The sequence below is a fragment of the Triplophysa dalaica genome, chromosome 7 (genome assembly GCF_015846415.1).
Source record: "Triplophysa dalaica isolate WHDGS20190420 chromosome 7, ASM1584641v1, whole genome shotgun sequence".
Lineage (NCBI taxonomy): Eukaryota > Metazoa > Chordata > Actinopteri > Cypriniformes > Nemacheilidae > Triplophysa > Triplophysa dalaica.
In genome coordinates, this window is record NC_079548.1 from 2,066,139 (window position 1) to 2,079,968 (window position 13,830).

Sequence of the window (13,830 nt, forward strand, 5' to 3'; positions counted from 1 at the left end):
TAGGACACACTGGAGGGACTATGTCTCCTGGCCTGGGAACGCCTCGGTGTCCCCCGGAATAGCTGGAGAAAGTGTCTAGGGAGAGGGAAGTCTGGGCATCCATGCTTAGACTGCTGCCCCCGCGACCCGGCCCTGGATAAGCGGAAGAAGATGGATGCATGTAAGGATGGATGGATGTCTGACTGGGTCCAAACCTATGGGGTATTTTAAACATTGGTGTATTGATGCTTTTAGTTTGATGGCATGTTGTTGATTCACATTGTTGTCATTTAAATTGTTGATTTAGATTGTTCTTTTGCTGTACAGCACTTTGGTCCATCATAGCGATGTTGAAAGTGCTCTTTAAATAAACTTTGACTTGACTTCTCTACATGATTTAGCATCTTCCACACGTTTTTTCCATGGTTTAGACATAATAAATTAGTAAAACAACGTCTTATGTAGTACATTAACCATGCTATCCATGCTGTTGTTTAGATCCGAGTATCTCAAATATGGCAGCGTATCCGGGTAACTGACCAAAAAACTTGACGTAAGTGCAAACCCACTATAATGAGGGGTGTGGGAGTGCCTTTCGTAAAGATTTAATAATGTAAAACGTTAACAGGGATATCCCGACTATTTTGATGACGACTTGGGGCTCTACGTGGCTGCTGACATGGCTTATTGGTTGAGTCCACCCCTTCCCTTTGGAGGAGCCTGGTAGCTCGGGGCCCCAGGCGATTCCTACTTTGCCTAATGAGTAAGTCTGCCCCTGTTGATGGTACTTATTAAAGACACTCACAAATAAGATTACGTTTTATCTTGTGTTTTTTCCATTGTTAAAGTTTTCTCTCCAGTGAGAGTTCTCGTATGCTACTTGGTTACTTGTTAATCTTTACACACTGAAGGAATGCAAAGCACTGCCTACACTGATGACATACAATGAATTCTCATGTCATCTGTTTAGGTTACCTTTACACATTAAAGTCTTTCCACACTGTTGGCATATATCTGGTTTCTCTCCAGTGTGAATTCTCATGTGTCCCTTATGGTGACTTTTACTCGTAAAACTCTTTCCACACTGTAGCTATGCAGGGTTTGTTCTTTGCGGTGTGAGTTCTAATGTGTCTCTTCAGGATTCCTGTTTGTGTGAAAGACTTTCCACATTGTAGGCATGCGTGAGGTTTTTCTCCAGTGTGAATTCTCATGTGAATGTTAAGGTCACTTGTGTTTGTAAAAGACTTTCCACACTGTAGACATGCGTGAGGTTTTTCTCCAGTGTGAATTCTCATGTGAATCTTAAGGTGACTTGTGTTTGTAAAAGACTTTCTGCACTGTAGGCATGCGTAAGGTTTCTCTCCAGTGTGACTTTTCATGTGTGTCCTAAGACTTCCTGTTCGTGTAAAAGTCTTTCCACACTGTAGACATGCGTGAGGTTTCTCTCCAGTGTGAATTCTCATGTGAATCTTAAGGCTACTTGTGTTTGTAAAAGTCTTTCCACACTGTAGACATGTGTGAGGTTTCTCTCCGGTATGAATTCTCATGTGCGCCTTAAGGCTTCCTGTTCGTGTAAAAGTCTTTCCACACTGTAGACATGCGTGAGGTTTCTCTCCAGTGTGTATTCTCATGTGCGTCTTAAGGTGACTTGTATTTGTAAAATCCTTTCCACACTGTAGACATGCGTGAGGTTTCTCTCCAGTGTGAATTCTCATGTGTGACTGAAGGCTTCCTGTTTGTGAAAAAGTCTTTCCACACTGTAGACATGCGTGAGGTTTCTCTCCAGTGTGAATTCTCATGTGAATCTTAAGGTTTCCTGTTTGTGTAAAAGTCTTTCCACACTGTAGACATGTGTGAGGTTTCTCTCCAGCGTGAATTCTCATGTGAATCTTAAGGTAACTTGTATTTGTAAAACTCTTTTCACACTGTAGACATGCGTGAGGTTTCTCTCCGGTATGAATTCTCATGTGAATCTTAAGGCTTCCTGTTTTTGTAAAACTCTTTCCACACTGTAGGCATGTGTGAGGTTTTTCTCCAGTGTGAATTCTCATGTGAATCTTAAGGCTTCCTGTTTTTGTAAAACTTTTTCCACACTGTTGACATGCGTGAGGTTTCTCTCCAGTGTGAATTCGCATGTGTGTCTTAAGGCAACTTGTGTTTGTAAAACTCTTTCCACATTGTAGGCAGGCATAGGGTTTCTCTCCGGTGTGAGTTCTCATGTGAATCTTAAGGTAACCTGAATTTGTAAAACTCTTTCCACACTGTAGACATTCATGAGGTTTCTCTCCGGTGTGAATTCGTGTATGAATCTTAAGGTAACTAGTGGTTGTAAAAGTCTTTCCACACTGTAGACATGCGTGAGGTTTCTCTCCGGTGTGAATTCGCATGTGAATCTTAAGGTAACTAGTGGTTGTAAAAGTCTTTCCACACTGTAGACATGCGTGAGGTTTCTCTCCAGTGTGAATTCTCATGTGTGTCTTAAGGTGACTTGTTTTTGTAAAATCCTTTCCACACTGTAGACATGTGTGAGGTTTCTCTCCGGTGTGAGTTCTCATTTCCTGCTTTTCACGCTTTTTGTCTCCTGTTCTCAGAGCTCCTTCCAGATGTTGATGTTTCTCATCGGCATCTTTTACTTCATCTTGACTGTCCTTATTCACTTCCATCATATCTGAAGTGAAAAAAACTATACGTTAAAAAGTTTTACAAGTATACAAAACCACAGCACAAGACAAGATTGTAAGGCAGCTGGAAAAGTCCTAAGAATTAAGGTTGTTTGTGATGCTGGGACAAAAAACAATAAGACCCCATTTGTTGTTAGATCCTGAGGAGTGATATCCTGCCCTCCATTCAGGGGTTGTTGATGCCCAGGAACTGAACCCTTCTCAACACACCCCTCCCCTTCATCTCTTCAGGCCCTGATCACAGCGATCACATACCAAGTTGCATGATCGTGACTAAAATAACTATTGTTATGTTTCTGAGCAAGCATGTAACGGCCAGACTTAATGATATTAGTTTACCCTGCAACCTCTGACTAGATCAGAACTGACAGTTTTGTGTCCGTGAGATACATGAACCTGGCCTGCGTGAGACCATGTGTGACTGCAGGTGCCAATCGAAAGAATAACTTTAAGTAATAAAGTATGAGGATTTATATATAAATTATCTGTAATCAACAGATACATTGGAAACATCATAAGTTATTTATATTATTATATTAAAATTGGAGTCAGATCGGTCTTGACCACAGAGTCATGTAAATTGAACTAAATTGTAACAGTTCTTAAATAACTTCATACAGAGATCACTGAGGAGAAGCAGAACACGAGATCCCTTCAACCATGACATTGTATTCCATCATTGTTCCAGTGGGTGGTCTTTTACAAGATCATAGTTTAATATTCAGGGCATTCAGTACACTGAGTATTGCTTTGGATCAAAGGGTTTGCCATATAAGATGACCACCTCCTAAAAGAAGATTTTAATTTTATTCTGTTTAAATTACAACATAAAATGCACTCAGACATTACAGTTATAAGATTTTCAGCAGGAAAAAAAAATATGCTGGCCAGAGAGCAAATTTATGTTGATTGGTATAATTTGTTACCGAATTATGTGTTTTATAATTAAAATCGTTACTGACGTGATTCATTCACTCGAAACCACTGAAACATCAAGTAAAAATCAAGAATCAACGTTAAAAGTGATGTTTATCTTTGTCTTTTGTTGATTTATCAACAGTAACAGACTGTGATTTTTTTAAGCTGCATTCACTTTAAAAGCACAAAGCAGAAACTATGCTGCAAAGAAGTCATGTAAAAGAATGTTTGACAACTAAAAACAAACAGACTGTGTTTCATGTAGTCAAGTAAAGAACATATTCATGTTATTATTCATCATGACTATTAAAAAGCAACAGACTGACGAAAATGTGGAACAAAATGTGGAACAAAAGGTCAAAATTTTGTGCTGCACAACTTAAAGCAGGATGTGTGATCTGGTCACTCTACTGCTACATGATTAATGCAATTCTACTGAATCTATACAAAGTTATGATCATTCATGTATTTTACTGCATACATTTCTGGTGTTAATCTTCTGCTTTTATGATCTACCAAAATGCACTTAACTAGATTTTAAATTCATTCAGAAATAAAGATTTAAAAACAGAAACCAACCTCTGTGTTCTTCAGTCCCTCAGTTTGTGTTCTGTGTAGTTGTGGATCTCTCGTGTTCTCAAGCTTCTCTTCCAGTAACTCCAACAACAGTGTGAAGATTTCAGTTCTTACACCTGAAGTGATTCTTCTTCTTGTTGGTTTCTGGTATTTATTGGTGGATTGATGTAGGAGGAGTTTCACTGAAGTTATCAATCACTGTTTGTGTGAACTGGAGATGTTAGAGAGACATGGACAGTAACTCAAATCAGCATTATTTAACATCTCTAAAAAAACAATTGACAAAGGTGCTGTACTAGTATTCTTTAGACTGTTCATTTCTCATTTTATGGAGATTGACTGTATATGTGGTGTGAAACGTTTGGTAGACAATTTAAATATTGACTTCTCTTTAAAACATACACACACACACTCTCTCTCTCTCTCTCTCTCAATAGGTTTTGTTCCGGCTTCATAAAAACTAGTATCTTGTATAAGAGCTTATTTTATTATTGACTATTATTGTATTATTGATAAAAGCATCTGCTATGCCTAATAGTAAAACATTATTTGAAAGGAAATAAACTCGGAACAATTAAATTCTGTCTGACTTCAATGTCCATCAAATTTCAGTTCAATTTGATGCATTCAGCAACTCAGTTAAACAACTCAATAACTATTAAAGCACTTTGATTTGGCTCAATAAAACTAGACCACAGTCTATTTCAAGCAGTTCAAACAGACAAAACCTTTTAGAGAAGACACAGGGTTAAATAACTTTTCATGTAACTGACTGTATGATGTCCAAATTACAGAATCTTTGAGCTTTTAAAATAGAAATCAAATTTTTTTTTTTTTTCTAACACTAACATTTGTTTTGTTAGGAAATCGACACAAGATATCAGCATAATGAAGAAGGTGAAATAGGAACTATAAGCCTGAATAATAACAGCTGTTAACATGTGTCTGTTATACTGAAACAAAAGAAAACACTCCTGATCATCATCAGAACACTGACTGATCTATTAACACTAATGGATGTGTTTTCACTGTTAGGATAATGTCACTAATGAAACCTTTCAGGACAAACATCAAAATCCTGATTTGTCCCCCAGTGGATATAAATAAAATATGATATTAGTAATATATGTTTCATTTTAATTTTTCAATTGCAAGCAACGACAAGGTCATGGGTTAAATCCCAGGGATTGCAGATCCTCAAATACAAATGTAAAGTAGAACGCAAGATAAATCGCTTTGGATATTGATTGTGTTATTTTTAAACATGTGTTGTGTGTTAATATTTATCTCAAGTTGTGTTAAACGTAATGTAACCGGACTATTTCTGGCGAGTGTCCAAGATCTGCGTTGTGTAACAGAAGACATGGAACAACCGGAACTGACGTTGATGGAGATTTTATTATGGGGCCTTTAGATGTCGCTGGATGTATTAAATGAAGTAATTTACAGAATAATAAAATGTTTCGTGTGTGATGTTTCATCTGCACAGATTGAAGTTATTTAATCAGTTAAAATCACAACGCTTTGTGTGCGCACACACATACTCAAACCGCTGTACTCGGTAATAAAACCATTAAATACAATCCATCCATTCATAAAACACTTCTTAATGCATCCATAACACTGTGAACAATAATATTACTGCATATCATTGTCTTAATCAAACTTTTCGGCCCTTTTACAGACATATAGTGAGAAAGCACCGCTAACTGCTTACCTCTCCTCAGCAGACTCAGAGCGAGCGGGCAGCGCGAGCTCACCAGAAGTGACGTCACCACGCAATACAGATACAAAACTCTTTTCCCAAAACAGCAAAAATAAGATACAAAACAAAATTTTAATGTTTTCGTGGAAAAATTATTACTAAGTAAATAAGTAAAAATGGAAAGAAAGGATGATTAGTGAAAAACATTAATATTTCGAGTCTATACTCATTTATATCCGTCACACGGTCACAGTAACACAAAAGTTTCGTGAAAGATACTGTATTGGGTTTTACACATTGATGTTTCTCATATGTTTGCTTCAATCGGTTTCCATAGACTGTCCTCACTTACATCCTATCTGAAATGGACACATTCAATGTTAAAAATGGTCAAATCAAAATGAATATTCAATATTTGTACATGTTGAATAAACATAGAGATTAGAAAAAAGTAAAGAAATAAGTTTGATCACATTTGTGCACAAATAGAGTAGTAGTAGAAGAAAATAAAGTATAAAAAAGTGTGTATATGGTAAAACAATATGTTTCTCTAAAGATAGATTCATATATGTTCATGACTTGAATGTGTCACTGGATCTGCCTCAAGTCAAAGTCAGACCTGCAGCTGTTTAAAATTTATAAGAACACAAACAACTTTCATTTCCAAAATGATTTAACAGTAAATTATTTTTATCACTTGTAAGTAGGAAGAGCATCAACTTAAAAGGTAACATGATAACATCACATTTGTCAGACTTCTGAGCTCAACTGATGCTTTGTTAACACTGCAAGAAATACCGTCTCTTTGTTCACTCCCTGCAAAGCTCACATATGAAGCACTGAATACAGAATGATCTTAAAACACCTTATTGATAGTTTGTACTTAATCTGTTTGGTACATAAATGTGACCTGATCATAGTTTAGATGTTAAATTAAACTCACTTCAACACATAATGTGTTTAGGGTTACTACAGGGAATGTGTCATTTTACCACCTTTTATCTCACAACTTTGTGCAAAAATGCATATAGTGATATAAAGTCAAGATGCCAAAATTGTTTCCTCAATACAATATTACCTTTTTATTGACTGAGATAGAACATTCAGATGTGATGCACATCTAAACGTTTTGTTTGTTGATTTTTTTTAATTTTGTTCACATTAATCATCTCTTATGATTATTTAATATGATTGTACTGTAGTAATCAGTTTTTTTTGCAGATTCACATTTGTATTATCATTATATTATTTCTTTAATTTCCTTAACCATATAAAGCTATAGAGCTATTTCTAGACCTCTCTATGATCTACATGATCAATACTTCACTGACTCAATCTTACACGTGTTTTCCCTCCTCTGATTGATCATAAGTGCATGCGAGCCTTACTGGGCTTTTAAATGTTATTTCTAGAATGTCTTCACTTAGTGACTTTCTTGACAAGTATTTGATAGAGAAACGTTTTTGATTTTCAGAAAGTTAGTGAAAGTATAACTCAACTCAACTCAACTCAACTTTATTTATATAGCGCTTTTTACAATTTTCATTGTTACAAAGCAGCTGTACATGAGACACATTTAATACAAGTATGAATTCTAAAGCAGCCCCCCCCGGCCAGGCAGATAGTGCAAAACAATATGCAAACGGTGATGAGGAACCCAAAACTCCCATCGAGAAAAAAACCCTCAGGGGAACCCAGGCCCAACCAGGGGATTCCAGTTCCCCTCTGGCAAAAGCTGCTGCCTCTGCACAAGTTTAACAGTGCTTGCACAACAAGTGCCCACAACAAAATGACCTAAAAAACAACTCTAGTTTTTACACAAAAAAATATGAAATTATCATGTGAATTTGCATTTAAAACAAGGTAAAAATCTGACAATGGGGTAAATAATAATCTAGATTCTTGACTGAGAAAATGGTAAACCTTAATTCAAGATTATTTTTCTAACCCCACTGGCAGATTTTTACTTGTTTTAAGCAGACATTCACTGAAATGTCATATTTTTTTTCTCTAAAAACAAGACTTGCATTTGAATTCAATCATTTTTAGATATTTGTACTTGAAATAAAACAGAAAGTTTTTTTCTGCAGTGAAATTGTTACTAATATTTCATTATGAATATTTACTGCATTGAAGCCACTAATACCTCATTCTAATACTAATAAAACGCCACATCTGTTGTGGAGGTCTTGTGCAGTGAGAGACCCTCTGAAGAAAACACTGAGCATTGTGACTGATGAATGTGCACATGATTCTTCATAAAACATCTTAAAAACACCTCACAGACATTTAAACAACTTAAACATTTTAATTCTCGTCAAGGGGAGGATTTAACAACACCAAATTGTTTTTTTTCTCACCATTTTTCAAACAGGCCAAAATCAGGCCACAAATAAGACTTTAAAGTTGCACGTTTGCTCTTTAGATGTGATGTAGCAATAAACTTTAAACAGCACTGTTCAGAGTAAAAACACTGCTGAGATCTTAGACTAGCTTCTCATTTTCCACACCGATGGCATGTTTATGGTTTCTCTTCACTGTGAGTTCTGACATGTTTCTTAAAGGAACTTTCCCATGAGAAAGTCTTTCCACACGTTTGACATACAAAAGGTTTAACTCCAGCGTGAGATCTCGTGGAACTGAAGGCTTAATTTACATCTGAAACTCTTTCCACACTCAATGCATGTGACCGGTTTCTCTTCGGTGTGAATTCTCAAATGACTCTTAAGGTGACCTGAGAGTGTAAAAGTCTTTCCACACTGAAAACATGTGAAGGGTTTCTCTCCACTGTGAATCCTCAAGTGCATCTTAAGGTGACTTTTAGTCGTCAAACTCTTTCCACACTGTTGACATTTGAAGTATTTCTCACCGGTGTGAATGCTCATGAGTACCTTACATCCACTTTGATTTATGAAAGCCTGTCCACACTCTTGGCATTGGAATGGTTTCTGTCCAGTGTGAATTCTCATGTGAGTTTTAAGGTAAGGTTTAGATGAAAAACTATTTCCACACAGTAAACATGTGAACCTGTTTCTCTTCAGTGTGAACTCTCATGTGTGTCGTAAGTTGACTTTTAGTAGTCAAACTCTTTCCACACTGTGGAATTTCTTTCCACACTGTGGCCACATGGTGCTCAAACAACAACCTGCTCCTTAACACCTCCAAGACAAAGGAGATCATCGTGGACTTCAGGAAGGCGAAAGGAGGTACACACGACCCCATCCACATTAACGGGGTGGCTGTTGAACGTGTTTCCAGTTTTAAGTTCCTGGGGACCCACATTTCGGTGGACCTGTCCTGGACCACCAACACCTCATGCCTGGTCAAGAAGGCTCACCAGCGTCTCTTCTTTCTGAGGACACTGAAGAAGAACCAACTGTCTTCAACTATCCTGGTGAACTTCTATCGCTGCACGATAGAGAGCATCCTAACCAACTGTGTCACAGTATGGTACGGGAACTGTTCTGTTGCTGAGCGCAAGGCACTGCAGCGGGTGGTGAAAACAGCCCAGCGCATCACAGGAACTACACTCCCTTCCATTGAGGACATCCAAAAGAAACGCTGTCTGCGTCGAGCTCGCAGCATTCTCAAGGACTCCTCTCACCCCGCTCATAGACTGTTTCCTCTCCTGCCTTCCGATAGGCGCTTCAGGTGCCTCCGGACAAGAACCAGCAGACTTGGAAACAGCTTTTTTCCCCGAGCTGTTTCATTATTGAACTCTGCTCCCCCTCTGATTCCACTACCCTCATAACTTTAACTATAATGCTGCTATAACATTGTTTACATTGCACTACAGGGCTGCCATTCATGACTGAACTGTACCCACCAGTACTTCATGTATCTGCTCTACCGGTTTACACTGTACACTGTTTACACACACACAGCATCATTTGCACTCTATACTGCTCACTTGCACACCAGGAATATTACACTGAATGCTCATTTGCACTAATGGACTACTTTCATAACTGCATTAACTCATCTACTGCACTGTAACCTTAATAACTGCATTAACTCATCTACTGCACTGTAACTCATCTATTACATTATTGCATCTATCGCATAACTAACTGCATCTACTCATCTATTGCACTATAGCTTCAATAACTGCATTAACTCATCTACTGCACTGTAACTGTATATCTGCATCTACTCATGTATTGCACCGTACCTTTAATAACCACATTAACTCATCTACTGCACTGTAACTTTAATAACTGCATTAACTCATCTACTGCACTGTAACTGTATATCTGCATCTACTCATGTATTGCACCGTACCTTTAATAACCACATTAACTCATCTACTGCACTGTAACTTTAATAACTGCATTAACTCATCTACTGCACTGTAACTGTATATCTGCATCTACTCATGTATTGCACCGTACCTTTAATAACCACATTAACTCATCTACTGCACTGTAACTTTAATAGCTAATGTCTGTAACTAATGCACACTCAAATCACTTGCACTATTGTATAGTCTATATTGTTATCTGCTCATAACCTCCTGTACACTAATGTTCACAGTAGATAGCCTTCTGTATATATTTTTCATAGTACATACCGATTGTCATATTTTCATAGTACATGCCCATCGTAAATTATTTTCCTAATATTATATTCTGTATTTATTCACACTGTATATCTGCACTTGCTAATTGCACTTCTGGTTAGACCTAAACTACATTTCGTTACACTGTACTTGTATATGTGTAATGACAATAAAGTTGAATCTAATCTAATCTAATCTAAAATTTAAATGTGGAGGTAGTTGCACATGTGTTAACTCGCGGTTCGTTTAACTCAAATTTTCCTAAACTCATCCAAAGTATTAAAGATCCCATTCCCCGCAATCCCATTTTTTAAACTTTAGTTAGTGTGTAATGTTGCTGTTAGAGCATAAATAATACCTGCAACATGATAGAGAAAGTTCGGTACCAAGCGAGATATTGTCTTTAATATATTTAATATTACTGGACTGACGCAAGTCGGTCCGGTGTCATTTCCCTCGCCAGAGTAGGAAAAATGTGCAATCTCCAACAAAGAGTTACGTTTGCACATGCACTAGTAAACCTCCGTTACACTTTGATTGATCCGCATGTTTTTAAATGATAAAGTGAAGTTGATGCCATTGTTACCATTTATTGCTACAAGTTGAATACACGTGCACTGAGAGGGGCACCGACTAATCACAACAACCTGAGAAGCGGAAACTCGCTGATATGTTATGGAAGAAGAAACGTGTTGTTGGCTAGTTATACTCACTTTTATAGAACACCTGCCTCGCAGTTATCGACTATGGTCCTGTATGAACTTATCCTGTACCGTGGGCTCATGGGATAGATAAGTATGCCAGGTATCTGTCGCTGGGTGCTTCAGAATGTGGATGTAAAGATTAAGCCGTGCGGGAATTCTGACCTTTTTCTGATCTTTTATGAATTCTGAGGATTCAGACACACTATATTGTTTTCTCATACTATATAGTAGGCATTAGTATGCACACTACTTTCTCACCTACTGTCTTTTGAAGACAGAAGTTTTGCACATACTATGTAGGAGGCAAAAATGCAATAGGTGAACGAATAGTATGCGATTACGGATTCAGCCAGTGTCTTAATATACAATAATTTAGTGTAAGTAATTATAATTTAAATTAAAACTACCCTAAACGCAATAAAATATGTTACCTAAACTTAAATATACATACCATTGAAAACACACTGTAGAAAATCTCCATAAAAGGGGAGGAAGGAGTCGGGAACCGGCAAACATTAAAAAAAAATAAAAGCAGAAATAATAAAAGCCGGCAGCCCCTCACGGCCGACCGCCGGCGAACAAAACATAAATACAAAACACAAGAACATAAATATAAACTTAACATATGTTCGGGCCCGGTCCTCTCTCTTCAACGGTCCGGTCGCTCGTTCCTTTTATATGCTCCCAATCTCCTACGTGATTCGACCCCGGTGTGCGCGGCGCTGGTGCTAATTCACAATTACTCACCGCACTCGAACCACGGTCTCGCCCCGCCTACTCTACTACACACACCACACAGACATATAAACAACTTTAAAAGTTTAATTCTCACCAATTTGTTTATATATATGTTTACAACATTCCTTTTCACACAAGCTTTAAAACAGGCCACAATCAGTACACAAGTCTTGTTGAGGCGATGCAGAAATACAGTTGTAACAGCACTGATCAGATTAAAAACACTTTAAAGATCTGAGACTAGCTTCTCATTTTCAACACAGATGACATGTTTATGGTTTCTCTCCAGCGTGTGTTCTCACATGTTTCTTAAGATAACTTTCAACTAAGAAAGTCTTTCCACACGAATGACATTCAAAAGGTTTAACTCCAGCGAGGAGATCTCATGTGTGACTGAAGGGTAAATTTACATCTGAAACTCTTTCCACACTCGTTGCATGTGAATGGTTTCTCTTCGGTGTGAGTTTGTATGTGTAACACAAGGGTATTTTTACATGCTAAATTCTTTCCACACTGTGGACATGCGTGAGGTTTCTCTCCGGTGAGAATTTTCATGTGTCTATAAAGGTGACTAATACAAATAAAACTCTTTTCACACTGATCACATGGGTAAGGTTTCTCTCTGGTGTGAATTCTCAAATGACCCTTAAGGTGACCTGAGAGTGTAAAAGACTTTCCACACTGAAGGCATGCAAATGGTTTCTCTCTGGTGTGAATTGTCATGTGTGTCTTAATTTTACTCATAGATTTAAAACTCTTTTCACAGTGTTGGCATCAGAATGGTTTCTCACCGGTGTGAATCCTTGTGAGTATCTTACGTGCACTTTGATTTGTGAAAACCTGTCTACACTCTTGGTATTTGAATGGTTTCTCTCCAGTGTGAACTCTGAAGTGTTGCTTTAAGTTATTGTTTACTGAAAAACTCTTTCCACATTGTTTGCATGTGAAAGGTTTCTCTCCAGTGAGAGTTCTCAAATTACCTATTAGGGGACTTCTACTTTTAAAACTCTTTCCACAGTGTTGACATGTGAACAGTTTCTCTCCAGTGTGAATCATCATGTGTGTCTTAAGGTGACTTGTACTTTTAAAACTCTTTCCACAGTCACGGCATGTGAACAGTTTCTCTCCAGTGTGAATCATCATGTGTATCTTAAGGTCTCCTTTACAGGTGAAACTTTTCCTGCACAGATGACACGTGAAAGGCTTCTCATCACTGTGAGTTCTAATGTGTCCAGTTTTGGGGGATTTGTTTCCACACGTTTTGTCTTCCATCATATCTGAAATGAACAAAACCATTGGTCAAACTTCACCAGTTAAAAAAATTTACAAAACATCACAAGACCAGTGGTGGTTTTAGGCACGGGCGAACCGGGCAGACACCCGGGGTGGCAAATTTTCACGACACGTGGGGGGCGGCAAAAGCACTTGAAGAAGAAAAATAATCTGCGCCGCTTTGTGTGGGGAATTGGCAAATTGCCGCCCCTGCTTGCTGAGAAGCGTAGAAGCTGTGAAAAAAGTGGAAAAAGCATATAATTCGAGGCAGTGACCAAGGAGCTAATTGTTCCTCCCTCCCTCAGATTAGATTAATATATATATATATATATATATATATTAATTAATATTTGTAGAAGTGTATTCATCTTACACTTATATAGTTACTTATAAAGATGGCTCTTTCTTTTTTAAATTTTCATTCTCATTCAGTGCACAAAGTATTCTTTGGATAAAAGTGTTTTCCATATAAGATGACCACCTCCTAAGAGAACATTTTAATTTACTCCGTTTAAATAACAACATAAAGGGCCCTCAGAATTGGCAGGAGGCATTACAGTAATGAGATTTCCAGCAGAAAAAAAGCTATAATTGTAAATAATGATTTACAATTGAAATAATTTCTGTCATGTCCTAGTCATGTAAAAGATTATATGAATGCTTTTTTCAATGAGACAATAAAAAACCTACAGTCTGAAA

At 37.5% G+C, this 13,830-nt stretch overlaps 2 protein-coding genes across 2 annotated transcripts; both read right to left on the reverse strand.

Annotated features, from left to right (window-relative positions):
- Window positions 1-915: 915 nt before the first annotated feature.
- On the reverse strand, window positions 916-5,906 carry LOC130425933 (gastrula zinc finger protein XlCGF57.1-like). The gene is made up of 3 exons (XM_056752385.1): window positions 5,872-5,906; window positions 4,158-4,365; window positions 916-2,647 (listed from the first exon to the last, which is right to left on the reverse strand). The coding sequence occupies exon 3, from the start codon at window positions 2,643-2,645 to the stop codon at window positions 1,041-1,043; it is 1,605 nt and encodes a 534-aa protein (XP_056608363.1). The 5' UTR covers window positions 2,646-2,647; window positions 4,158-4,365; window positions 5,872-5,906; the 3' UTR covers window positions 916-1,040.
- A 2,565-nt stretch (window positions 5,907-8,471) lies between these two features.
- LOC130425736 (gastrula zinc finger protein XlCGF49.1-like) lies at window positions 8,472-13,131 on the reverse strand. Its single transcript, XM_056752109.1, has 2 exons — window positions 12,719-13,131; window positions 8,472-8,880 (listed from the first exon to the last, which is right to left on the reverse strand). The coding sequence occupies exons 1-2, from the start codon at window positions 13,129-13,131 to the stop codon at window positions 8,472-8,474; spliced, it is 822 nt and encodes a 273-aa protein (XP_056608087.1).
- Window positions 13,132-13,830: the final 699 nt, after the last annotated feature.